We start from the raw sequence: 27,714 nt of genomic DNA, 5'->3' as shown, positions 1-27,714 counted from the left end.
CGGATATTCAGAACCAGCTCAAGCTGGAGCTGCTCTCGGCATTAGTCTGGACCCTGCGTAAGCACTGCGTCTTACAGAAACATTTGATCGTGTAAACCGAGAACACATATTGATTATTCATCGTTTTCTTTGTCTTTCTGCTGTTGTAAAAAAAAAGGGAAAAAAAAGAGCAGGGATTAGATGCCGTCGATAAAGTGAATCCCCGCAGAGGTGTGCACCTCCGGGGTGCACGCCAGTTGGTCCCTGCAAAAAAAAAAAAAAAAACATAAGAAAAGTGTGGCTTTATCCAAGCATGTTCCCTGTCCGTACATAACATGAAATCAACAGGAATGCCACGTCTCCGCGTTTTATTTTGTCAATTGGACTTTGTGGCAGCAACATGGGATTATATTTCACAGCCGAGCACTTCAAAGCAAACCCGATCCGCTGGCGTTACGTAACAGCCGGTGACATAACTCTCTCCAGCCCGGCCTGGGACGGCCAGGGCGCGCTGGAGGGGGTGGAGGGGGAGGGAGGGTGAGAGCAGCGGGGCTTGAGAAGCCACGGCCCGGCCTGGTCCAGCTGCACTCTCCGCACTGCCGCTGCTGCTGCCACGGGGGTGAGAGCAATTATTTCACAACAGCCACACGCAGGAGAAGAAAGAGGAGGAGAAGGAGGAGGAGGAGGCGCGCTGCTAGAAAGAAAAAACGAGAGTGGAAGAAGAATGATGGTTGAGTTTTTGGACCCGTGAGGCCGGAAAGAGGAGAGATGGCAGTGCACGTTTTTAAATGCCTGCGCCGGCCCGGGCGCTAGAGCAGCCAACAGGTAGCATGTCTTCTCTCATCTTCATTTTCAGCTCCACCAGAGGAAAGTAAGTGGAGTTCAAGAGAGGCTCGCTGACTTCTGGTTTGCTTGTGGCCGTGTGGGTGAGAGGTGAGTGAAAGAGTGTGTAGGCCCGTCCAGCGCTGTGACAGGAGCGGCATGGAATATGAGGAGTCAGACTTTCTACCTGCAGACACCCCCAGGAAAAAAGGTAAGCCGGATCTTATGCAGCACCCAGGGCCGACCCGAGGCACACGCAAACATGGGGCCCCCTGTTGGCCCCAAGAGAAAGTTTAATTAGCATCTGCACAAATTAACAGTAAATTATTATATTATCATAATACTAATTTATTTCATAATTTCATTCAAACAGCAAAATGTATGTTATTATACAGTCACTACAGTGAGCTCTTTATTTCGAGTTTATTTTTGTTCAAAAATTCTAAATTCATTTGCTCAAGAAAATATATACTACTAATGAAAAGTGTTTTCAGAAATTGATATATCCAGACCAACACAATCACAGCTGCTAACCTGAAAGTCATCCAGCAGACAGACACTGACAGACAAGGGTCCAAGCATGCTAACCAAAAGTTGAGTGGAAGGACGAGGTGGGATAGTTAAGTTCAGGTGCGTCTGTTAAGCCCTTCCTGAGACAATACCAGGAAATGGGTCCAAGGAGGAAAAAGACTGGACTATTGCTCTGTGGTCTAAAAAGCCTCTGCTCAAATAAAAGTAAATTTTCTATAAATGCAAATAAAGATTTTCAAGTCTAGAGGAAGAGAAGAGAGGGAATAAATCCAATTTCCTTGGGTTCAGTGTGAATTTTTAATTCACATCCACTATTTGAACATTTCATGTTTCTTTTTGGCAACAAAAACTATTTTATTGCCAGTTTAATAAACTTCTCTGAATTGAAATAACATTGTTGCTACAGAGAGCGCATTGTTTCCACAGCAGACGTTTTCTTACATGAAAGAAAGATTTTTGTAGCTGTTGTTGCAACCAATTAATAAATAAACGAATCCTTACATTCCTCACATTACACGCAGTTTGCTTCATCAAATAAATCCACGATTGTATTTCTCAACATGCCATACTACCGTATATGTCCTCTTCTACACACTCTTTATCTCACCTTTCCGCCACTCCCATCTCTCACTATTCTTTACCCCAGTAACCCTCTTTATCCCATTGACTGGGCAGCAGCAAGGTGCTCTGAGTGGATAAGAATGACACTAAGACAGCGTAATCCACTGGGATTAACCCTTATTTTTGCTTCTTCTTGTAGCCAATGCCTTTCTATTCTGAGCAGCCACTTGCTATAATCAAACTATTAGCTACCATGGCAAGATAAGACCGACTGCTTGTCCTTCTGCTGCAAAAACCCACTGCTCATCGTTCGCACAATGCAGGAGGGGCGTTTCTTAAGGACTTTATAGGAATAATAATGCATGAGTGCAAAGTGCACAATTCAGAAGAAGACACTTTCCATCTGTACTTGATGGAGAAATTGCTTCAGGAACATGCTGCTGTATCAGAACATATAGGATGACGGCACTTCAGTGAAGCTGCAGTAAAGTCTGACTTCAGCATTTGACTTATAGTCTTACAGTCAAATCTCAAAACATTAAATACACTGTAATTAATTAATCATAATTAATTAATGAGGCTAATTAATTAATTAAGTGAGTAATTAAGGCATACACAGTGATGTTTTTTAGACGATATGGATCTTAACTCCGTTGTTTCCAGACACATTTTTTTCATTCATGGATTAATGGAAGCTTTTTGTCATTTCAATTTATTCAATAAAATACTAGCACACACACACACACCCACACACTATAATGGCAAATCCAGATATTAACCCTACATGCTTACTTTTGGACTACCGGAGGGAGCACACATGCACACGATCCTGGTCAGAGTTTGAGGGAAAACCGTTTTTTGTTGATTGCTAACAACAGCCCCACCGTGGCAACTTGTACGGAAAGCCCACTTGTGACAAATTCTGCTGACTCAGCTCGATTTAGAAAGGATTACGCTTGAGTATGGAAGGCTTCATAACTGGCATTCATGCCAGAGCAGAACATAAACAACAGAGGCAGAGGAAACGTTCACTGACCCGTTGGATGGAATTGCTTTAAAGTCGAAATCTAAGGAAGAATACTAATAAAGAAATGGTCTGAATTAAATGTTTTAAATAAACAGATTGAGGCAGAACGAGGCTGAGCGGTGAGAGCTCTGGGAGGTGAATGAGAACAATGGACCCCGGCTAAACCTTTGCCAAAAGGCAGCTTAGAGGTTATTTGAACAGCAGAAGATTTATTTATTTACTTATTTACTTTTTTTTTGTATAATGAGGCCAAAATAAATGGTTTTAACTCCAGTCCTCAAGTCGGCTTGGCTAACAGCGTCTCTTTTGTGAAACATAGTGATGGCGGCATCATGCTGTGGGAATATTTTTCTGTGGCAGAAACTGAGTAATACTGGCCTGAGAGGACAGCAGTGAAATATATTGAGATTCTTCAAGAAAACCTCCTGCATGACACCCTGGATCTCAGATTAGCAGCAATTCATCTACAACACGGGTGTCAAACTCAAGGCCCTGGGGCCAAATCTGGCCCGCCACAGCTTTTTATCTGGCCCTCTAGACTCGAAATTACATCAATAAGTCCGTCCAGTTTTTCACAAATCTGCAAAATTCTAACAAAATCTACAAACCTTCATATTTTCTTCCTGATTTTTCTGCAAATTTTCTCAAAATTGGTCACAAACATTGGGTTTGAGTGACTGCTGTCTCAGCCTTACTTGATTTTATAGTCTGTAATTGATACAATGAGTAATAAAAAGGCGCATTTAACATCATACATTAGCGCAAATATCAGAAAAACCCCTAACAAGCATTTCTAAATCTACAGTTTTGATCGCAAAAAACCCCTAAAACAATCACAAAATCCTGGAGTAACAGCTATTTATTGATATTTTAACAGTTTAATTGGTTTTCTGAATATATTCTGGCACAACCAGACCTTTATGAACATTCAGATTTTTGATATGGCCCGAAAAGAAAATGGGTTTGACCCTGAGATGTTCTACGATGGCCAAACCAGAGTTAAATCTAGCTGACTATCTCCAAAAAACCTAAAAAAAAAAAAAAAAAAAAAAAAAAATGCTGTTTATTGATGAAGCCCATCTATCGTGACTGACCTTGAGAAGATCTGCAAAGACAAATGGGAAAAACACCGCAAAACAGATTTTACACATTTGTAGAAATACTAAAGAAGACCTAAGATTGCAATTTATGGCAAACAATATTTCAAATAAATGACATAAATGTTTTTTTTGCCTGTGATGACTAAATGATAATTTACTTAAATAGTTACAAAAAAAAGGCTTAAATCTTGTTTTTCGCTTTGCTATGGTCATTTTTTTTAAGCACTAATCAAATTAGTTTAATACAACAGCACGTTATGCTTTCTGCTCTGGATCTGACCTTTGACTCACCGAGTAATTCAACTCAGGATTCGCCTGCAGATGACACAAGACCAAATATGATCAAATTTTAGAGCAGCTGGAGGCAGAGCTGAAGCTGAAACGCTGTTATGCAACACACACACAGTGTTAAGTAGAAGTGGAAAAAGACAGTTTTAACAAGATCAGAGCTACTTAGAAGGAAACAAAATGTTAAAACTGGATGCTAAGGGGCTTAAGGATTTGGAGTAAAACAGCATCAGCTTACTGATCAGGTCCTAGAAACTGGTTTATTCAGGGTGAAGCGGAGAGTCGCCGTGTTTGTGCAGCTCTTGTTCGGTTTCATGCTGCTGAGCCGGCTGTTCTTGGGGTGATGAGTTTGTTGGGTTTTGTGGCTGCTGTGGGTGTCTTCTCATATTTCTTAAGCAATTTTGGTGTCGCTCACACAAAAAGAAAACCCCTCTTCTCTGTTCAGAAATTAATTCTTTGTGTTGCCACTGCTCACCCGCGGTGGATTCGATCCGCTTCATCAGTCGTCTGTGAATCTGACATCGGTTTCTGTTGCTGCGGCATCCGGTTGCTACCCTGCTTAAATGTTGCAGTTTAATAGTTATACTCTTCTCAGCTGTTCGAGAAATTAAGCTACAATGTCTTCATGATTGTTCTCTATTTCACGAGAGAGCAAACGCTATCATTAGTCTTAAATTAGAACTTTTTCTATTTTTTTTAAATTAAGAAAACAGGATTTTTTTTACTAGAATTCAGTCTCATCATGATGCATGTTGTCAGCCTAAAATATTTAATACATTTTCTACAATTATTATTTTTTAAGTTCATGGCCTTTGAGCTGCCTGGCTGAATCCAGAAAGCCTTATTTGATCTAAGGACATGGAGTTAATGCCATTTGTTGGTCAACAGTCCAGTTTAATCCTCATCATCAACTAAGTTATCCTCATCAGGCTTTTATATAGTTACAATTAGTGCCACTTTTTTTCTTTTTTTTACTTTGATAATTTTCTATAACATGATTTTCCCCCTTTTAATCAACAATGAAATCATCCGCATAAAAACAGGTGTTTTTATTGTAAAGGTGTATTTTTATGCAGGCAAACTTGTCGTCCTCCTCTCCGGGCTCAGTGGTCTCCTGTACTGTTATGTAATGCAGCGACTGTCAATTCAGTAGCGAGCCTCGGTGTCTGCGCGCAGACAAGCCAGTGAAATTTTGACTGACGGGTTTCGCCAGCAGCCGGCTTCCTCTGCGGAGGCTTAATGGCCACCCCGACATCTGGATGTAGCTGAACGTGTTTTCACCTAATTTTACAGGAATACGGCTAGTTTTTATTTTTTTCAAAAGAAATATTCGTTTTTTAGGCACAAAAAGAAAAGCAGTAGTCTTCTTTTTTTTTTTTTGCTGTTTCGTGCATTTCTTTAATTTAGTTCATCGTCCGAGTAAATGCCAAATTGTATTGTTAAACGATCGAATGAAAACGGACCAAAATTAAAAAAAAAAATGCATCACTAAAAGTTGAAAAACAAAACCTTTTGCGAAACAATTCCCTTTAAAGCACCTGCCCGGCTCGTGTTGACGTGTTTTTTGAATTTTCCGTGCGTGCTCTGCTCTGCTTTCATTCCATACTTTCTGCTTATGAAGCAAAACTGATTTGATGAGGGCAAGAAAACAGAGGAAACCACAGAGGACCTGAAGTGGCGCCAGACAAAGGCCGGCAAACTCTGCGCCTTCCATTGATACTTATCTGCTTTGCCTTAAAACATCTCTCTCTCTCTCTCTTTCCTTCTCTTTCTCTTTCTGTCTCTCTCTTTCTCTGACTAACACACGCACACACACACACACGCACGCACACACACACACTGATGTGTACGACTCCAGAAATAAACTCTTTGGTTCAGAACCGACCCTCTCTCACACCTACTGCAACACAGACTCTCACAACTGCGGTCAAACAGGCAGACGAAAAAGGAGGACCAGTTGCTTCACAGACACCCACCTTCCTCTGCCTTTATCTCTGCTGTGTAAATGCACTGAAGTGTCACACAAACAGACACCAGCGCAAATAGGAATCTGCTAATTTAACCACTTTTACCCAGGATTCTTATCTGTCCAGTTTGTGCACCAGAAAGAAAAAAAGATCTTTCATCCAAACCACCCGATAGGAAGAGGACTTAATTTAAGCTTAGTATGTGTAGCTGAATCTCTTTCTGAATTATTTAATTGTTAGGATGTCCCAAATGTTCAGGAAACGGGCTGCCGTGTTTAATTGCATGTTTTGCTCATGATAGAGGATGTTGTGATTCTGAATTCAGGCGTCTCTGCAGATGGCACGTCGGTACGTTGTCAGCCACCTCATCACAGTTAGTCATGCTGCAGTGAAGGTTTCGGTGGGAGAAGCATTTAGATTATTCATGTAGTGAAAGACAGTATCAGTGTACTGTAAGTAGCCGAAACATTAGAAGTAGATTATCACGATGCGATGGCAAGATGGTGATTAATTTGGATCATTTTCTGCAGATGGCAGCTGATTTGGTCTTGATAACTTCAATTGCGTCTCCATAATTATTTATCGCGAGGTGCATTGTTAGTGTCAAAGAGTTTGCCGTTTATCTGTGTCATTATCTTGTGATTATGTTTTTATTATGTAATTTTAAATAAGCTGCAGATGTGACAACAATTTCATTTAACCCTTAACTTTAGATAACGCCTTTTTTTGGTAAAATGAGTTTAATAATGTAATTGTCCAGAGATGACCTAATTTGTGATAACTCAAATTGTAGGATAACTCAGCTTGTGGCAAATATTTTCTAATTTTATGACTAAAGCTCATCATTATCTCAAAGCTACTCATTTTACAACAACAACAGTGTCAGTGCACTAAAATGAATATGAGATGAAATGGAATTGTGAGTAATTAATCACATCTTGAAACAAAGCTCACTGCGCCTTGATGACATTTTACATTTTGTCTTGATCTCAACATATTTAATTTGGGATAATAATTTAGTTTTCTCTATTTAGTTAGACCTCATTTTTATGATAACTGTTTATTAAGTCTTTGTGCTCAATATGACTAATTTAATGACGTTTTGTAGTCCTTTGGCTACGCCCTTTTCTTGAAATAAATCATTTTGCCAATACTTGCTAGATGTATAATTGTCATAACACGTTTTGTGACTACTGCCTCTACTGAGCTCCAATAGCAGTTTAATTATTTTGAGACAGCAAAGTCGTTTGTTTTTTTTTTCAGGTAAAGAGTTAACGTGGTAATAAGGAAAGGAATCAATACGATTATAAGTTATTCATTAACGCGTTGCTGTTACAGATCATCAGCTTCTGCCGCGATAAGAGCGGCTCTTTCCTGGCATGCAATGGTTATCTCGTGATCTTTAGCTAACAAGGCTCTTTTTCTCAAGATATCTAGAGAGATAAGCAAGCCTCCTTTTGGATTTGCTAAGATAACACAAATACTGTTGTTGTGTTTTGTCTAAATTGTATTTAGTGAAAATGTTAAGCTTTTTGATGTTTGTGTTGGCAAAGGCATAGTCTGAGTTTGATGGTCATGATTTCTTTTTCTGATTAAATCTCTTACAGATGTGTCAGCATGTCATTGGTGTTCTTACAATGTTGTTTATTTTTAATTTTTTATGTTTGATATTATTTGGAAATGTTGACAGTTTGCTGTAATGTTGAACTGAGACAATGAGCAATCCATATTGTTGTTTGTTTGTTTTTTTTAATTTCTGTATTTGGAGCTGAATAATGTTCACTGTTTTCCACAGGAGGCGCCGTGTCCAAGAAGACTCATTTGAGTAAGTCGTCTCTGTTCAAACCGTCTCTGTGCGTTAGCCTCACATGATGTGTGTGTGTCTGCACACGGTAATGACATTGCTCGTGTTTGTGCTAGATATTTGTGCATGCACTGCGGTTAACTTCATAGTTTGTGAACATGCAACTTTGCACCTGTACAGCAAACACACACACACACACACACACACACACACACACACACACACACACACACACACACACTTACATATTGGTGTCGCTGGGGTTGAGCTATTAGCAAACCCGGTGAGGGTTGTGTGTGTTGCACCTGTGCGCCCCCCCCCTCCTTTCTCCCATGTACAGGCACACACACATGTGCTCAGACACACACAAACTCCAGCTACTTTGGCATCTGAATGCAGATGAGAGCGATAGCATCTCGTCTTTTTTTAACTCTTTTGGTTTAACACTTTCTGCCACAACTTTAGCACACCTGGCCGTGTTATCAAGTGTGGGATGCTCTGCGTAACACAGCTTTTGTATTAAGTGGTGTGCTGATAAACAAGCTGAGGCTGAACGGTGATAAATTCGCTGGAAATGTGAATGAAAATTTAAACCCAGAGCTGTTGAAGCGTTGGTGTCCTTTTTTATTAATCATTCAGCTGCTTCAGAAGGAGAAATATCAGAGTGGGGGAGACAAAGAAATGTACTGAGAAAGCAGGGGTGTGTTGCCTATTTGCATATTTACCCAAACACTGTTAATACAGTGTAGAAACTCAGACTTTTTGTTTTGTTTTGTTTTAAGTCTTAAAACTTACCCCTGAGGTATTTTAAAGATAGTTTCAGTGTGAAAATTATTAGCTTTCGTCATATTTCCTTTGAAAATAAGTGATGAATCATTAAATAGATATTACACACCTGCCCCTCACTATCTTCAGCAGGGCCCTCTTGTTTGCCTTTTCCAAAGTTTCACACACACTCATGTTAATTTTTGTGGTGAGAAAAAAAATCCATTAGAGGTGAAAAATTTACAAAAACTAATCTCCCCTAACCTTAAACTAGAGCGCTCTTTATGCAGCTTTTGATGCATCCTGCTGATGCTAACAAATTAAATCCGTCTTCATCTTGAGCTCGGTTCAAAACCGACTGGCACTAATTCATACTGATACCAACCAGGTCCGTCTGAAGAGAAGAAACACCAAGCATGATACTGCCACCACCACGGGGTTCTTTTGGTGATATCCAGCCTTCTTGTTTGTGCTAAACGATCCTTTTGGAGCTGCGACCAAAAAATTAAGACTTTGAGAAGTTTTAGCCGAACCCGGATGTTTTCTTTCTTCCAAACAACCCTTCCTCTCATTCACAGCATATCTCATGAAAAACACAACTCGCCTTTCTTTACTTAGTAATCAGTTTTTTTTTAGTTTGTAAGTAATGCTATCAACTCGTTCCACACACCCTTGACTGATACCTTTTTTTTTTTAAAAGCTCCCTTTTCTTTCAGCTGAGAGGTGTAAACAAGAATATGTTCAGCTAATCAGATGCACAGCAAATGATGTTTGTGTGGATTAAAGTGGTGCATCAAACACCAGCTTATTGGAGCTCTTTAGATCTTAAAACACATTTTGCCTGTAAATTAACGCAGAAACTTACCTGCGGATCTGCAAGCTAAGCTGAAAGCTTTGGAGTGAAAAGGAGCAAAAACGTTGCATAAATATTTGTACAACTCCACAAGCTAACAGGAAAGTAAAAGTTTTTAAACACTGTTTGCACGGTAGGAATAAAATAAAACCCAAGGTCGTTTCTGCAACCAGCATGTTTCAGCTGCATCGTTCAGGGACTCCTGCTTAACCGAGTACAGCTTTATTCACATGGAGAGCCTGAGAGGCACCAGACATTATGAGGCTTTTCTTCTTCTCATGTGTGTTATAGAGTGAGGGGGTGCAGGATAACAACAAAGGCATAAGGAAAAAAAAAAGTACCTTGAGAAAAAAAAAAAAGTCAAGACAGGGGACAGTCCCCCCCTTTTCTTTGTCTTATGCCTCTCTCTCTCACACACAGAGAAGGAAGGTGAGGCGGTGACTGTCACTCAAAAGTCTGAATATGTGTGCTGAAGCTGCAGTGAGTACCTGACCCAGCTCTCTGAAGGACGAACAGGAAAAAAAAAAAGAAAAGAAAGAAGGCAGATTAAAAGATATTGTTCACCAAAGAAAAAAGAAAAGAAGTGATAGACGCTAGGCAGACAAAGTGAGAGGAAAGTAGAGTTTGTGAAAGTGGGACAAACGTCTGATACGAGTGGAGGAGTGAGGATGATGCGAGGTAGGGATGAACTTCTCTGGTCTGTATCTGTGTGTGAATGTGTGTGTGTGTGGGCAGTGCAATCAAAGATATTGTATCGGGTTAAATCGATTAAAGCCGATGCTTCGTGATGCTCCGAGTGCTTTTGGTTTCCAGCAGCAGCGTTTCTGTTCTGGCTTTCATGAAATACTTGAAATAAGTTTCCTTTCATGCAGACACCTGTCGCTTCAAACAGCTCCCTCGTGCAGCTTCATTAAGCGTTTTGTTCAGTTTCTCTCTCTCATTTTTTTTTTTTTAATAACGCAGTTATTCTTCAAAACCTACTCTGCTACAACTCTCAGGTTCACGCGAGAAATTTTTGGTCACTCTGCTTTGGATCCTCTATGGGTTGCATTTTTATCTCATAACTGCTCTCTATGAAGCCTGGTGTTTTGAAACTTATTTGTTCTCTCCAGAGTTCTGCATTGGTTGACTGTTGGCGACGTTCACGCCGATTGATGTGTTTCGCTTTTATGCTTTGGTAACATGATTCAGAGTTAGCTCCCTTTGATGGCTTTAAGATTTGAATCATTGCCACGGTTATTTCTGCCCACAGGTACTGTACAGCTCACGTATGGCATTTCGTTCAATTCAGAGAGCGACAATTCAAAGTGCGGCGAGAAACACGCGAAAGTCCGCCTGTAACGCCGCGCGTCTTGCCCTTGTTCCGAGTCGTTAACATATTTAGTGGTAGTATTCCACTGGCTGAACTGAGCATAAAGTGGAGCAGGCCGAAATGCGATGTTGCAAGCCTGATTTTTTTTTTTTTTTTTTTTTTTTTTGCATTCGCTTCCACTGAATACAAATCAACGGAAAACAGGATGCAACCTGACCGCAGCGCATCAGTTTAAATGGACTAACTCCATGCAGACGCGGAAGACCCGGCGCTCAGTCGAAAGTGATGATTGAACAAGAAGAATGTCGCTTTCTGGTGTTGTAGGGAGAGAAAGGTGAAAAACTGAGGCGCAACAAGTTTTCCCGTGCACAAAGCTGCTTAAATGGTTTTGCTGTTGCAGCCTGCAGACACACACACACACACACACACACACGCGCACACACACGCATTTACAAACACACACACCTTTGCAGCTGCTTCTTAGATGGCGCCTAGATGCAGCCTATCTCTCTCCTGCAGCTGCACTGTGGATACTGCGAAACCATAGAGCACCCTCCAACTGATGGAGATATTACTAAATATTTCTGCCTCTTAGCCGCAGCAGGTTAACCTGTTTTCTCCCTGAATTTACACACACACACACACACACACACACACACACGCATACACACGCACACACGGCTCAGTTAGTGCATTTTGTGGGATTCCTGTGCAGATCTTAGAGTTTTTTTTGGGTTTTTTTGTCAGAAAAAGGATTTCCTTGTTCCTCCCGCTGCATAAAACTTGCACACAACTCTTCCAAAAGCACCAGAAGCGGTTTTTCTTCAGATCAAAGCCGACTTCACGATCGCAGGTGACACATTCTCCCCAAAATATGGTAAATGAAATACAGCAGTTGAGCTGATTCATACCCACTGCTACCGTCAAAACACGACTTTTGTCTAACACCTCCGAAATCAGAAGGCACTTCAAAGTCCTAACGGATGTCAAGTGGTGCTCAGATCGGCTTTAATAATTCCCCTGTCCCTCAAAAAGGATGCCGTGGGCAGTTTTCCATCTTTGTTGTTTATTGTCTCAAAGCAGCTCACCGATGAATGACTTATCGATTGTCTACAACCACACTTGTTTCAAAAACAAAAATCTAACTAGTCATACATTTAAATATATTTAAACAAGATGTACTTTGCAATAAATCAGTCGTCCTCCTAAGGTCATGCAGAGTGCTTTTAAATTACTCACTTATGATATTACTGTACTGGCAAAAATCTTTATTTTCATTTTCATTCAATTTTTTTGGCCCTTTTTTTGTTAAAAACAAAATTTGTTTTGCTTTGGGGTCACTATTTAACATTTCAGTGAAGTAAAATAACTGATTATTGTTTATCTATTTATTATGACATAATTAATGTCCTGTGCACTTCAAAACAAGTTATTTTGGTAACATATTTCACATAAAAAAAAAATAATAAAAAAAACTCGGAAATTAATATATTTTCAAATGCATATTCAGAAAATAATTCACTTTCTTTATGATGTCTTACTTATTTAATTTCTTGGTTAAAAATGGTCAAACAATTTTTTTCGTTCATACATTAGGAAACATTTTGTTCTTCAACCCAAGTTTACCTGTAAGGCTTACCTGCATATATGTTTTTGATTATTACAATGACTTAAATAAAGAAAACAAATTCAGAAAAGTATTTATTCCATGTTGCAAACAAAGAGATGAAGTGATTCTAAACTACATTATCTTTCTCTGGGTAAAATGTAAATAGACTTTCTGATCATCTTTTTGCTCTGGATAAACTCTGTTGAGTGTGTGTGTGTGTGTGTGTGTGTTTGCGTGTGTGTTTTGTGTACATACAAACTTTGGTTGCTGCTTTGCTTGCGTTTGTAAGCTTCCGTAAGAGGAAAGCTGAGGGTTTTTTTTGTGTTTTTTACAGTGCAAAGAGCAGATTGCTGACAGGGTGATTTTAGACGGACTGACTGTAGAGTTGTGCGTAATCAGTAAAGTGTTTTTCTCCGTTGTTTGTTTCTCATATGTAAAAATAAATACAGTGGCCTTAAATCAATTTTACACAACTGTGGTGGGAAGAGTTTAGTAAAACTCTTTTAGGGTTAAAAGCTCTCACAAATAAAATCTCTCCATTAGAGTATTTGACTTTTTTAAATTTCAATATTTTTTTTAGTTTAAAATGTTTTACATACCTTTAGCTCTCCAGACCAACCTGAATCTACTTTTACCCATTCATGATTTAGTGGTTGTGATTTTTTTTTTTTTTTTAAATCGAGACTCCTCATCTTTGGCCCATTTTCTATCACATAGGAGGATATTACAGAGTGAAGCCTGACACACATTTAGCTGCACCTCGGTCAAATGAACCTGAAGCCAAGTAAAGTTTTAATGTGATGCAGAAATAGGATCGTATTTCTGCACCACATCAGAAACGTTCTGTTTTTTTTTCTTATCAGATTTTTCTCCTCTTCGTCTTTATCAGATTGTCACAGCTTGGACTTTATAACTTTAGTTGGCTGCAAAACTTTTAAAATGTAGGATTAAATGTCTTATACTTTGTGAAATCACAGGCACCCTAACCCTATCATAATACACCGTAACCTTACTAAACTCATAAAAAGTGTGAGAATGAAAACAGTGAGCAAGAAACAATAACGGCAAGAAAATGTTTTCCTGACCTTCTCTGAAATAAGAAGAAACTCTTTCCAATGTTTGCATTTGCAGTCACAAGTAATGTTTTAAGTTTCTGCAGCACCTCTGCTTTTCTAAGACGAAGCAGATGAATTATTGATATAGGTAGACATTAATCGAAAGACACGTCTTATCATTAATTGCCCGTCTTCTTTGTTCACTGACAAATCAGAACATTTCCATCACTGAAAATCCACTCAGCTCAAGACTCCTCGGTCCGTAACGTACCACCTCTCAGGTGCACACTTAAACTCGTAAATGAGTCGAGTGGGTGTTTTGCTAAAAGCTAACGCATGTTGTAACAGCAGCTTTCTGTGTGCAGAGCCAGTTCAGCGTCAGCACAACAGAGCGGAAATGCTGGAAAGCAGAACCGACCTGTGCTTTTAACAAACATGAAGACAGAGAGCTGGTTAATCGACGTGAACGGGAAACTCTTTCATGCATCACACTTATTTAAAGATTTTACAAAAAAACTATATTTATACATACGCAGAATGCACCTGTTGGGAATTTAATCTGAACAATTAAGACTTTTTGTGTAAAGTTTGTTTTAGTGCAACATTTAAACAAAACAAACAGAAAAGAAATAAAACAAAGAAAGGTTTCTGATATCATTATCTTTACTCATCAGGGCAGATTTTTTTGTCAAATGTTTTTATTCATTTCAAATAAAAATCATCAGGCACCAGGCTTATTGTTCGGGTGTTTAACCAATGATGAAAGCTACATTCTTTGGATTCATTACGAGAAATGAGCAGAAAAATTTAAATTTTCGCATTTTCAGTCTTGACTGTGGAAATCACGGCCTAAATAAAAATGAGTTGGTTTCTGTTGATTGAGTGGTGCATCATGTTAAATGTTAATTATTCAAAGTAAGAGAACTTAAGCCAGATGTTTAAATAACACGTTACCCGGTCTTTGTTTTTATTTAGCCCAGATAAATATGTTAACATTTGGACATTTTCAGCCCATATCTGTCAAAATGTGGCCTCAAAAAAAAAGAAGAAAAAAAAGACATTTACAATGTTTCGACAGAAGACGTCTTCTTTTCTTTTTGTTGACTTCTACAGTGCCACACAAAGGGATTCTTACACATTTTTCATTTGCTCTCTTTAAACTGCAAAGCATTTTTAGAACTTTACGTAATAAGTCAGAAATAATTATTAACAGTGAAGGGAAAGGACGCGTTGCAAAATCCAACTCAACCAAATACCTTACAAAGAGTAAAATAATGTCTTGCCAATGAACGAGAAGAGATTGAAGAGAATGGCACAGATGCAAACCTGTAGAGACGAGGACATCCACGTACGCTGACAGACCGGCTAAGGAAACAGAGACCAAAGGTCACCGTGGAGAAACTGCTGATCCACAACTCAGGTGGGAGAAAGTTTTTACCGAAAGAAAGAGTTTCATTCAGATTAGGATCCAATTAAACCCTACACGTCACATAACGCTTGTTGTTGTAACAAAACATTTTGAAACCCACATGTTACAATTCTTCCACTTGTTGTTGGTCTATCACGTAAAATCCCAATGGAAACCATTGAATTCTGGGGTTTTCAAATGACTTAATGCAAAAGAAAAAAAGTTTTGAGTAGTTCTGCACGGCGCTTTAACTTTCCCGGTCGTCTTTGTCATGTTGCGCTAATAAAAGTAGAAATAATACACAATTTATTTTTGTTGTTTTTATTAGGTTTTTCCTGCAATCCCAATTGTTTTGGAGAAAATATCACAATATTTGCAAACCCTGCGCTGCGCTCGCCCCAGACACAATCTCTCTTCCTATGGTTAACATAAATTACACAAATGAAAGCGATAAAGCTGCAAAGTAATTTTATCTCGCAACCTCTGACAAACCTGCGTGCATCTGGAGATGTTGGGTTTTGATTTTATTGAGCTGTGGCTGGAGATAAGGAGGTGAGTCCCAAAATGCCAGGAAGCGCCATCTTTCTGCTGCTGATGTCATGATTTTGTTCAGTTTTTCTTTGCTCGCATCTATTGCAGCTTGAGAACCACCAGCGCTGCGATTGCATGGAAACATGGTGTTGTTTGATTATTGTGTGTTTCTATGTGTGTGATTGAGTGCGTGAGCTGTGAAAGATTGTGGGTCACGGTGGATTTCCTGTTGTTTGAGGTTGACAATCAGAACTGAAATAGCAGAAAAAGACAGAGACCACTGATGCTCTCTCCACATATCCTGCAACAGCTCTCAGAGAAACTTAGCTCAACTCACGGCTCTTTTTTTTTTTTCTTTTGCAAAACTACATGATCCACAATGGATCTGAGCTCCTACGTCTTGAGGTCAAAGAGTCATGGCTAACTCTGCGAAATACCTTCTTATCAGTCGTGCTTTTACTGCCTTCATCACTGTACGTACTTCCGCTTTTATGCGTTCAATTGCTATTTAATCTCATCCTCTGAAGCCTTCGGGTGATCCCTGTGGCACCAGATAAAGAGGGCACACACTGACACACTAACACACACTTGCGACAAAACAAAATCTGACACAGTTCTGCGCGGAAACACAAATACTTTTGTGAATAAAGGCAACATCCACAAGCAGACGTGCGAGCTCGTTTCGCCGGAGACAGTCACACCTTCGGAGTATGAGTGGAAGGAAGACAGGAGATGACACGACTAGATGAAAAGATTGTGGCGTGTTATGGCTTTCGCACGCTTCCAGATTTCGTACAGTAACGCAGACGGAACGCGCCGAGGCCTTTCTGTGAGGAGACGCGCAGAAAACACACATTTTCTAGACGGCTTTCTCAACATTTCTGCCGGTTTCGCATATTCTTTTGTGACAAAAACCGGCACTGAGCAAAAAGACTGAGAGGTGTGAGAGTTTACAGAGATCAGGGGCACAGGGGGAGGCGAGTGGGGGATGGACATTACTGGCAGTGATGAATGAAAGACTGCATTACTGGCAGTTGTCCTTTATGAGCGAGACAGAGAAGAATCACAAAGTAAAGAAATGACATAAAAGAGGGACAGTCAGAATGAAAGAGAAGTCAGGCAACCACTTAAAAGGACTTTGAGGTTGACACCTTCACATTCGCCACCTTTCTCCATTTGCAAATATTCCACGTCCTTAGACGACACCCCTCTTATTGCATTTGATGTTATTTTGTTCATTTTTACTAAGTCAGAAGGTGCTGGAGAGGAAAAAACCTTTGGTTTGCCATGGTCGCACAACTGCTGTTTGATGTTAAAGGGGAAGTACAGCATTAGAGAAATGTTCCCACTGCTGAGTTCACCTTTCTGTCTGCTTCCTCGGGTAAAATTGTGCAATTATTTCAAAGGGGCTGAAAGGGTTTCCTGTCTAGAGACACATAAACAAGTTTTTAATTGATTTTGCTTTTGTAACTGAGATAGTCATTTGTTTAGGCATGGGCAACGTGGCAGAAAATATCATATTGTGAATTTCTTTGTACATTAAAAATCCCAGTGAACATTTAACAAAATACAATACTTCTAACCAGATTTAATCAGCCGTGCAATTTGAGCAACTTTTGTGAAGCGTAATGAATATAGGATGAATATGGATTCGTGATTTTATGTGCTCTCATTCCCACTCTGTTTGATGAACTTTAAATTGCTTATTTTAATTTGAAATGTAGGCAATGACAGTAACACTCGGATAAGATGCACTATGGCGACATTCAGAGTTTAAGTGAAAGGGAAACTGATCATCCAGAACAAGAACCCTCTACTTCGACCGATCGTCAATAATTTCTAATAATTCAAAGTATCACATTACATCATCCACCGCTGCTTTTATTAAAACACAGCTTGTCTGATTCTAAAGGTATGAATTAATTCCCAGCTATTATAAAACAAGCTTAGACATTTTCAAAATGCTACAAAAGCTCAAGTGTATCATTTTTGTTCAAATTATTTGAGCGTTTTACAGATAACATTCTTCACATCAGCTTTATTATCACTTATAATAACAAAACCATGCTGATTTTCATACGCAAAATGATGAAAAAACATATAAACAATGTTCCAACGGTCGTACGGTAGTTATAAAAATGTCGCGATGCACATCATTGTCATCTGTACCTTCAAGCAAGAGCAAATTTGCACTAATCTGGTGACGAATGCTTGTTTCTGCACCCCGATGAAACGGCAGCCTGCTCTGCCTGACGTCTTCCTGACGGCGAGCTTGTGCCTCAGGAGTCTGCTCCATTTATCTGCAGAGCCGATTAAGTCGATCTTTGCAAATTATCTATCAGTGGTTTCAAGGTGCTTGGGCACTTTGAGTCTCTCTACATTTCAAGACACCGTTACTGTTAAAAGGCTTTAATGCTTTTTCAGATTTGCATTAAAGAAATCTCTTGACTGTTTGGCCAAACGATCGTGGGCCAGAAACTGTTGCAGCTCGACGAGGTTTCTTGTTTACTTCTTTCACATCTAATGCTGACGTGACGCACTCGCCGATAAATCTGCTGACTGTCAAATCTTCCAGACCTCAGGTTACGTCTGTCCTGGCCTCTCAAGACGTTTTCCAGTCAGTTACTTAGTTCTGTATGTTGTAAATGCTTGGCTAAGACTATATATATATATATATATATATATATATATATATATATATATATATATATATATATATATATATATATGTGTGTGTGTGTGTGTGGGGGGGGGGGGTGTGCGTGTGTGTGTGTGTGTTTGTGTGTATACACAAAAATATACACACACACATTGACAACTCTTATTAAATAAGAGTTGTTAATTTTTTACAAATTTACTTTATTTCAGAAACTTCATAGATGGCATGGAAATGTGTTTTGTTTTTTTTAAATTGTAACATCAGTGTGATTTATTCACATGTTTTATGAACTTTTATACCATCATATTCAGTTTTTTTGTTTTGTTGAATTTTCCTTCCATGTCTGAAGTTGTGATACAAAAAGAGTTTAGTGCTAAATCTTGAAATCTGTTCATTAAATTTTTGTTTTTCATTTTTGCCTCTTTTCAGCCCAGATTGAAGTTATCCCATGCAAGATTTGTGGCGATAAGTCTTCTGGAGTGCATTATGGAGTCATCACATGTGAAGGCTGCAAGGTGAGAAACAACAGACAAGAGAAAGGTGTTAACCACAAACTGTCTGGCTTTAATTTTTCCTCTTGTGGACTTTTTCACCTTTTGACCCCCACTGGGTCTGAGTTTTAAGTGTCAGAGGAAAAATAAGTGCAGCAAATTGTTCCTACATAAGATCTGGAGCACAAATTGCACAAAGTCCTGATGCAAGATTGAAACTTCCTTCAAACGAATTGTACAATCCAGCAGCTTGTATTTTTGTTCTTGTTATCTGTTTGTGTTATGTTTTTATTATTAAAATAATGAACCAATTGTAATCATCCCTTAGCATATATTTCAATATTTTTATGTACCTTCATTTTAACAAGTTTTAGGTCATTAGCAGGACTGAGACACAGGGTCTTTTGGTTCGTGAGCATAGCATTTTTACTGCTACTTACTAGCAAAAATAGAGGATATGAAAGATGCAACCTGAAATCTCAAAAATGTGTATTTAATGTATTTTATAAATGTAAGCCATTTTAAGATGGAGCTTATATTAATTTATCAAACAAAAAGCTGTAAAATAACCATTTACCAGACGGACGAATTTCGACTCTAAACTCAGCGTTTTGGTAAAACACATATAATAAAACTCAACTCGATCAATGTTTTGCACCAAAAAGACACAAAAGTTTTGATCATGCAAATGTTTAGCATAATCAAACATTTCAGTCAAGAAAAGTAAGATATTTTGAAATTCAAATTCAAATGGAGTCCTGTCTTAAGGTAACTTTGTTTTAAAAGCCACAGGCAACATTTCTGCAAAGCATCAGACTGCAGGCTAACTCATGGAGGAGAGAGCATTATTTAATAACCAGCTTGTTAGACATGTATTACTATATTTCGCACAATAAGCACTTGTTATCATTGATTATATATTTCATAATAAGCTCTTATACGAGACAGTAGCATCAGAAAATTATCATAATGTGATCATACCAGCCCATGCCTCCTTCAGAAAAGCCTGTTTCCTCACTATGTCCAGTACAAAAGTCTAAGTGTTCAACTAAGTGTATATTTCCAGTAGTTTTTTCATCAGTAGTTGACAAAATAGCTGGTTAATGTTGCCTTTGTAGCATAAACACTGCAAAAGAATTAGCCCTGTTGAGTTTTTGCAGTGCAACTCACCCTAACCCAGCCTTCTTCATCTCTGAAGCTCAGTTATTACAGTATCGTTCCTTGATGTTGTTTAAATTGTTATAACAGTTTTCAGTCTGACTGTACATCGACTTTGAGAGTCAACTGAGCTGAAGTGATGTCATATTTGAGAACCGTGCAGCCAGAAGGCCAAGATGGGTAAATCCCAACAAGTTGTGCCGATCCTTTAAACTTCACAGGTAGTCTTTCACAGACCAGACTTAGTTTGTTGTTTTGTTCTTATGCTTATTGTCTTGCAAGTCATCTCACAAGTGAGCTCATCAGATACGTTGTAAACCTGGAGCCTCGTGACCACAAAAACACTTTCATACCAAAGAAAAGCAGTCTGTCCAGGTGTATGGGTTACTGATTTCTTGAATGTTCAAGAATCTACAGAGCTGTGATGATATATTTCACTAAAGATTTATTCAGTTTTGCTTCTTTTTGTCACACTTATGTGTTTCCAGACATCACAAAAGTTTAAATAAAGTCAAAATATGGTTCTCAGCTCATGATTCCATTGATTAAGGAAATTAAACTATTCAAACCAACCTGGCTCTGTTATATTATATTAGCCCACCTTGCTATAGCATGAATTTTGGTTGTATTTCACCACATATGCACAGGATTGGTTTCTGCCTGACCTGTAGAATCAGGAAATTTTATAATAAAAGCTGACTGACAGCATGATCTAAAAAAAAAAAATAGAAAACATCATGCAGTCTAAAGAAATTCAAGAACAGATGAGGAACAGAGTCTATTAATCTGACGAGGATTATGTAGTCATTTGCAACCCTCCCACGGTGAGAGCCGTTTTCCACAAACGGAGGAAATATGACACAGTGGTGAACCATTGCATGAATAGCCGGCCCACCAAAATGGCTCCAAGAGCGAATGAGCAATCAGTAAGTTTTCCTCAAAATCTGCATCCAATGGAGAGTTCAAAGATTGAAACCATTCAAAAAAAAGCACAAACGTTCGTCTCACAGAATATTCTGACGATCCCCAAAGGTTTCTGATAAATGAAATCCTTTGAAAATCGCACTGCGTTATTTCACAGGTTACCTTTGTCTGAGCTGTTTTTGACTTTTTCTTCTCTGTTATGACAAAATTGATCATTTTCTACTGAAATAATGAAATATTCAGTAAGAATGAACCTCATGTCTTAGTGTTTCTGACTTAAAACTCATGCTTGTGAACCTGCAGGGCTTCTTCCGGCGCAGCCAGCTTCCCACCGTGTCCTACTCCTGCTCCAGGCAGAGTAACTGTCAGATCGACCGGGCCAGCCGGAACCGCTGCCAGCATTGCCGCTTGCAGAAGTGTTTGGCTCAGGGCATGAGCAGAGACGGTGAGGCAGAACCGGACATGTTGACTTTCCCCTTCACTTGCAGAAGTTCCCCGATTGCTCGTTTACCACCATGTGCTCTTTGCAGCTGTGAAGTTTGGCCGCATGTCCAAACGTCAGAGGGACTCTCTCATTGCTGAAGTGGAGCGACACAGACAGCAGCAGCAACAGCAGCAGCTTCAGGACGACACGCAGGTGGAGCTGTCCTACCCACCCAAAAACCGCCAGGACCACTCCCCGCAGCTCCTCCAGCCCATCGCCACGCCGTACCCCTACGTCGGCGACACCTACAGCGCAGAGGTCCACCCCTATCTGGTTTACTCCCCGAGCGACTCGCAGGGGTACCGGGGCTCCGGTGTCTCCCCTACGTCCAGATTCCAGGGGCGGGGGGACAGCGGTGGACACCATGACATCAGAGGTGAAAAACTGCAGTGGGAGCTCTCATTAAAAGCAGTTTTTTTCCCCGTCTTACTCTTGTCGTTCCTCACTATTGCTATTTTCTTCATTTTTGTCAGGATTTGACTCCAGACAGCAACATCAGGACCTCATGGCTCTTCATTCCTACAATCCTCTCGATGACCTCTACAACCACTATCCCCACTCTCTGCGAAACATAGGTGAGCAGTCAGCACAGTGAGCTCCTCGTGGTTAACACTTTGTAGAACTGAGTCTTTGCAGGCAAATCTTTACCAGTTTTTCTCCTATTCTTCTTTGCAAAATAGCTCTAGCTCGGTCAGCCTGGATAGAAAGCGTTACTGTCATTCTCGTCCAGTCACAACTGTTTCACAGCCTGGAACATCCATCGTCCTGAGGAACCTTTTACCCACAGCATCATTCTGCTACCACTGTGTTTGACAGTGAGGAAGCTGTGTTCAGCATTTTTTTAGGAAAACTCAATATGGTCCCACCTGATTGCAGCCTTTCTTTCACACATTTGCTGTGTCTCCACTTGATTTGGGGCGACATTAAAATGTCTAAAAACTATATTTCAACGGTGGCTTTCTTCTTGCCACTCTCTCATGAAGACCAGATTTGTGGAGTGAGTGACCAACACTTTTCCAGGCAACCGATTCTCCTGCCTGACTTGTGAACCTCTGCAGCTCCTCCACTTATGTCTCTCTGATTAAAGCTCTGCCTGTCAGTTTAAGTGAACTGCCATCTCTAGCTAGGTCTGCCTTTGTGCCATCCTCTTAATTTTAAAACGTGGCAACACTGAGATATAATATAAACCTGCTTGCAATTTCTCAACCTGCCTGCCGTGTTACTTGATCTTTATAACGCTATTTGTTCACTAACAAACAAGTGGAAAAGTGGAAAAAGACTAAAATGGACTTGATGCAAATTCACGCCACACTTATCCTTTCACTTTCATTTTACAGTTATGCACTTTGTTGTGTCGCATTAAACCCGGTTACATGAAGCAAGATGGTGCAAGGCACTGTATGCCTTCAACCCGTGATTACATTTGTAACATACAGGCGTTTTCTCTCCCTTCTTCAGATGAGCTGTGTGCCAGCATTGTGCGTTCCCACAGAGAAACCAGCCAGTACAGACTGGAGGAGCTGCAGGCTCTCAGATGGAAAGTGTTCAGCAGAGAGGAGATCCAAGCCTACCAGAGCAAGGTATCACCAAACTAAAATTACCGTATTCTACTTGGTTTTTTATTTTTTTATTTCTCAGGCTTCCTCTTGTGTGATTCAGACAGTCTCATATCAAAACACGTAGCTTCTCGTGGCTTCAGGTTGCCTTTGTTTGATGAATCAAACAGAAAACAGAGAAAACTTCTTTCATTGTTTTTTCCCCTCCTTCTTGCTCTCTGATCGCTCGCGTTTGTGAAATATAAGGACGGGGTGATGGTGGTGGGAGTAAATTAGGTCATTAAAATTGCAGCAGCAGAAGTATTTATAGTGTCTTTAAAAATATTCCTATCCTTTGATTGCTTTTTTTTTTTTCCATTTTGTGCTGCTGCAACCACAAACTTCAGCTGAGTGTTTATGTGACAAAGTAGTGCAAGACTCAGAAGCATGCAGATAGAGATACACAATTTTACATTTTTTTATACTAACAGAAATATGAAACATGTGATTAGCCCCGTTTACTCTGATTCCCATAAATAAAATCCAGCTTTAACATCTGCCTTCAGAAATCATGTAAACAGTAAAAGGACTTCTACTGTGTGTCATTTAATCTTAATATAAATCCATCTGCTCTGTGAAGCTCAAAGGTTTGTTACGTTATGAACAAACACTAACATGAACAACTTATATACACTTTACAACTCTGACCTTTATGGATGAGTAACAAGAAGAAATCCAAATCTAGTCAGTTCTGCTGCTCAGACACTTTATCATGTCGTTAAGCCATACAGGTAACACACAAAACATGTGGAGGATGATGGCAACGGGTGGCAAAAGATACAGATTTATGCCACACGTAAGATTTTTATTTTTAATTTTATTAATTTGGAAAAGAAATTAAAAAATCCAATCCCACAAATCCGAGGAACATCTGTTGAGGTTTGTGGTTGTTATGTGAGAACAGGGTGAAAAAGTTTCAATGAGTTTTTATACATTTTGCAAGGCTGTCTTAGTGAAAACAGAATAAGCTTATGTGGGACTGAACAAGTTTGCAGCTCATTTATTATGTTGCAGATGAAAACTGTGATAACAAGCAATCCTAACTGCGTTTTCCAGACGGTGGACGAGATGTGGCAGCACTGTGCCGTCCGACTCACTGAAGCCGTTCAGTATGTGGTGGAGTTTGCAAAACACATCCCAGGTTTCCGCATGCTCAGCCAGAACGACCAGATCGCACTCCTCAAAACCGGTAAGACTTCGGCAATCTCGCTTTATCCCAGTAAAACTTGAATCCCTGCAGAAAAAAAGGTCAATCCTCCGTCTTTCTTATATCTCCTCCGCCAGGCTCCATGGAGGTGGTTCTGGTCCGAATGTGCCGCTTCTTCAACACAGAAAACAACACTGTTTTCTTCGATGGAAAATTTGCTGGGACTGAAGTCTTCAAGTCTCTGGGTAAGAGTCTGACTCAAGCTCATAAGCCGTTTGTGATGAAGCTGATGGGAAATTTATGGGGACTTATTGGTCATTTCCGATGTCTTTTCCCTGAAGCGTGCGGTGATTTAATCGCAGCGGTGTTCGACTTCGCTCACGGCTTGTGTGCTCTGAAACTCACAGAGCAGCAGCTCGCCCTCTTCAGTGCTCTGGTCCTAATCAACCCTGGTAAGTCTAAAAATAAAAAATAAAAAAAAAAGCAAGAAGTTGTTCAGTATTGACATGTTGAAGTTCAGATTTGTCCCACTTTACTCTTCCCCAGGAGTTTTAAACCTTTTTCTAGACCATAAAGATCAACTACAAACACATCAAAGTGCTCTTTCACCCCCGAGATAAAGATGAACAACAGTTATGCATCTGGAAAATGCAAACATGATTCACTATTTGATTTATTTATTCACACAAAATTAGTCTTCCTGTCACTGAATGACTCCTAACAGACAGACACTTTTCTCATTTACAAAAATATTCGCACCCCTTCAGCTTTTTCACATCTTGTCACACCACAACCACAAACCTCAATGTATATTTCATCAGAATTTTATGTGACCAGCAAAAAGTGGAGCACAACTGTGAGGTAGTTGGAGGCTAACGTTTTTGGCCATTCTTTGCATAAAATAAAAATGCTCAAGCTTAGTGGGAATGGATGCAAAGCTTCTGTGTTCTTGGATTTTACCACAGATTTTTAGTTTAGGTCTGGACTTTGACTGGACCAGTACAGCACATGAATCTACTGTGTATGTTTAGGATTGTTGTCCTCTTTTTACAACCCTTTTATATTTATCTTCATCCATCCAGAACAGCTCCTGATCCTTTCATGTAAAAAAAAAAAAAAATCTAAATTTTGAAGCATGTCTCGTTACTGTTTTTATAGAAATCGGTACCCAGATGCTTTCCATTCAAGCTGCTTAAGCTTAAGCTATTCTGGAAAGAAGAAAAGGAAACAAATTTTGTCTCTAGATGTGAAAAAGACACACTTGTTTCAGTGAAAGGTGATTCCATAAAAAAAAAAAAAAAAACATTACTTGGAAGAGTTTAGCACAAGGCATGCAAGATTTCTAATTATAACATTGCCACAATTTCATTTGAGATCACAATTAGGCACCACTTCACGTTCACATACAGTAAAGTTTGTGGTTTGTCAAAGGATATAAATACTTTGCACTTGCATGCTTTCTGTCAGTGAGGCTAATTTTATAATTGTTTTAAATTTGTGCAGACCGTCCCTCTCTAGAGGACAGAGTGAGAGTCCAGCGAGTACACAGAAGTGTGGAGGTGGGACTCACTCACATCCTTCACCGAGACAACCACGACAGTCTGTTGCATAAGGTACATGTTTCCTCTCGTATAAATATTCTCACACACTGTCCTCCCCGCCTTTGCTCGTCTCACTGTCCACGTCCTCTCTGCAGCTCTACCAGAGGATGGCAGTGTTGCGTTCGCTGTGCAGCCTGCACATGGAGAAGCTGCGCTGGTTCAGCCAACGATACCCGCTCACTGCTCACTCCCTGTTCCCCCCGCTCTACAAGGAGCTGTTTGCGTCCGAGGCCGAGCTGCTGCCGGGGGCCGCTCACTGAGCGACCGGCGGGAGACCCAGACATATGGACATGATGTCCGCAGATGAGCAGAACCTGGAGTTTTATTGGTACTTCCCAAAGGAATCTGTATTCTGAATAGGAGGAAACTGTAACTGTAATGGATTATTCAATGATTTCCTTTGATTATTTCAGGGAACTGTGAATTTTGATGTTATTTGAGAGTATATTTTTTAGGATTTATTTTGTCTCAGGATGTGCTGTCGTGACTCTTCCCAGCTGTAGTTACTGAGTTTGTGTCACAGTTTGTTTATGCAGTTATTCAAAGAGGCAGCAGGATGCGCTGTTAGTGAAAACCTAAAATGAGCCCAACATCTCTCTGCAAATGAAAAATATCACTCAATCTACCTTGTGTGTTTCGCATAAGCTTGGAGGCAACCTGAAAATACTTTTAAAAGAAAATTACAGTAAAAAAAAAAAAAATGCTGTTACCCCATACTTCCGATGTAAAACCAGAGTGTTTCACTGGTGCTGTAAGGTTAGCTTTTTTAGCAATAAATACAACACTGGTTAAAAAAAAAGAAGAAGAAACAAACTGTGCTTTCTGGTAAAAAAACAAGCAATAAAAATAACGAACTGTAACAGATGTTGACCCCATTTCACAGGAAAAACATTACATAACCCCAATTTTTCTGCTGTCACTTTATTTTCTTTCCATGTTTCAAGTTAGTGTAAAGTTTCTTTATTATTCACATCTAGAAATGTTGATGTAATGTTAAAATATTCTTGTTCGAAATGTTTTCCGGTTCGACCGTTCTCTCTTCTGCTCAGTGTTTGTTTTCCAAGCGGTTTTTGGCTGCATCATTGCTTTAATAAACGATACAAAAACAGAGACACTTTTTGCCTCATCATAGCATCTCCTCCCTAATGTAAGAAGATTTGTCCCATTGTAAATGTTACTAAGTTCCAGCCAACCTCACTTCCTGTTTCTGTGTCTTCAGAGAAGTTTTTTCCCCTTTTTTTGCTCAGATTGACCATTAAAGCCATCAGAAGTGTTTCCCTTTGTTTAGGAAAACTCCTGCAGGGTTTTATAACTTTTAAGCTCTGGAAAAATGTGCATTAAATCTAAAAATGTTTCGTTACATCTATCCTTTTTCCCTTTTTTATCTCAACATAATATTTGCTCTACATATCACTGAATGGCATTAAGGTAAAAATTGATTTCAGCAAAAGTATTGAACTCTCCCCCAGCTTTACACATCTACAGACTGTATTTTAATGTTTTCCTTGATACATTTTCTTTGTAAAATATCTCAACCTCAGACAGAGTGGATGGAGGATATGTGAATGTTCAATTTCAAGTTGTGCAAAAGATCTTCAGCTGGATTTAGGTCTGACTTTACTAAATCATTCTAACACATTAACATCCTTTCAAATGTACCTCTGTTTGGATGTTTAGTGTTATTTTCCTGCTGTAGATGAACCTCCAGCTCAGTATTAAGTCTTTTGCAACCATTGACAGGTTTTCTTCCAGGATTCCCCTGCATTTAGACCCTCCATTTTTCCATTAACTCTTATAAGCTTCCTTTATGTTTCTATTGGACCATTTTTACATTTGCAAAATCCCCTACATTGCTTGTGGCAAAAACTACAAAATGAACTTTATGTGGCTTTGTCTCAGCATGGTTTTATTTTGTTCCAGTCTTCTGAAAAGGCCGGACAGAAGGAGTGTCCGACTGTTTACCTCTGCAACTCCTCCACCAACCTCTAAATTACTTTTCTTGTTAATTTTCTTCCTTTCTGAGTCAAAAAAGAAGAAAGGATC

The 27,714-nt window shown here is 39.5% G+C and overlaps 1 protein-coding gene across 2 annotated transcripts; it reads left to right on the top strand.

The window, feature by feature from the left end:
* Window positions 1–529: 529 nt before the first annotated feature.
* Window positions 530–26,783, top strand: rorc (RAR-related orphan receptor C). 2 transcript variants are annotated; one of them, XM_088013816.1, is made up of 13 exons: window positions 530–804; window positions 913–1,012; window positions 8,071–8,100; window positions 18,701–18,786; window positions 21,148–21,289; window positions 21,375–21,704; window positions 21,802–21,903; window positions 22,787–22,908; window positions 23,980–24,112; window positions 24,208–24,315; window positions 24,412–24,522; window positions 25,574–25,683; window positions 25,767–26,783. In XM_088013816.1, exons 2-13 carry the CDS (start codon window positions 961–963, stop codon window positions 25,929–25,931), a joined length of 1,491 nt encoding a protein of 496 aa, XP_087869942.1. In that variant the 5' UTR covers window positions 530–804; window positions 913–960; the 3' UTR covers window positions 25,932–26,783. The 2 variants fall into 2 exon arrangements, with proteins under 2 accessions (XP_087869942.1, XP_014839948.2); XM_014984462.2 differs by lacking the exons at window positions 530–804; window positions 913–1,012; window positions 8,071–8,100 and adding an exon at window positions 9,814–10,375.
* The last annotated feature ends 931 nt before the right edge of the window (window positions 26,784–27,714 follow it).

The sequence above is a fragment of the Poecilia mexicana genome, unplaced genomic scaffold, assembly GCF_051168715.1.
Source record: "Poecilia mexicana isolate PSO_F unplaced genomic scaffold, ASM5116871v1 scaffold_16, whole genome shotgun sequence".
Taxonomy (NCBI): Eukaryota; Metazoa; Chordata; class Actinopteri; order Cyprinodontiformes; family Poeciliidae; genus Poecilia; species Poecilia mexicana.
The sequence above is the reverse complement of the archived record's forward strand: the minus strand, read 5'-3'. Positions and strand labels throughout refer to the sequence as shown.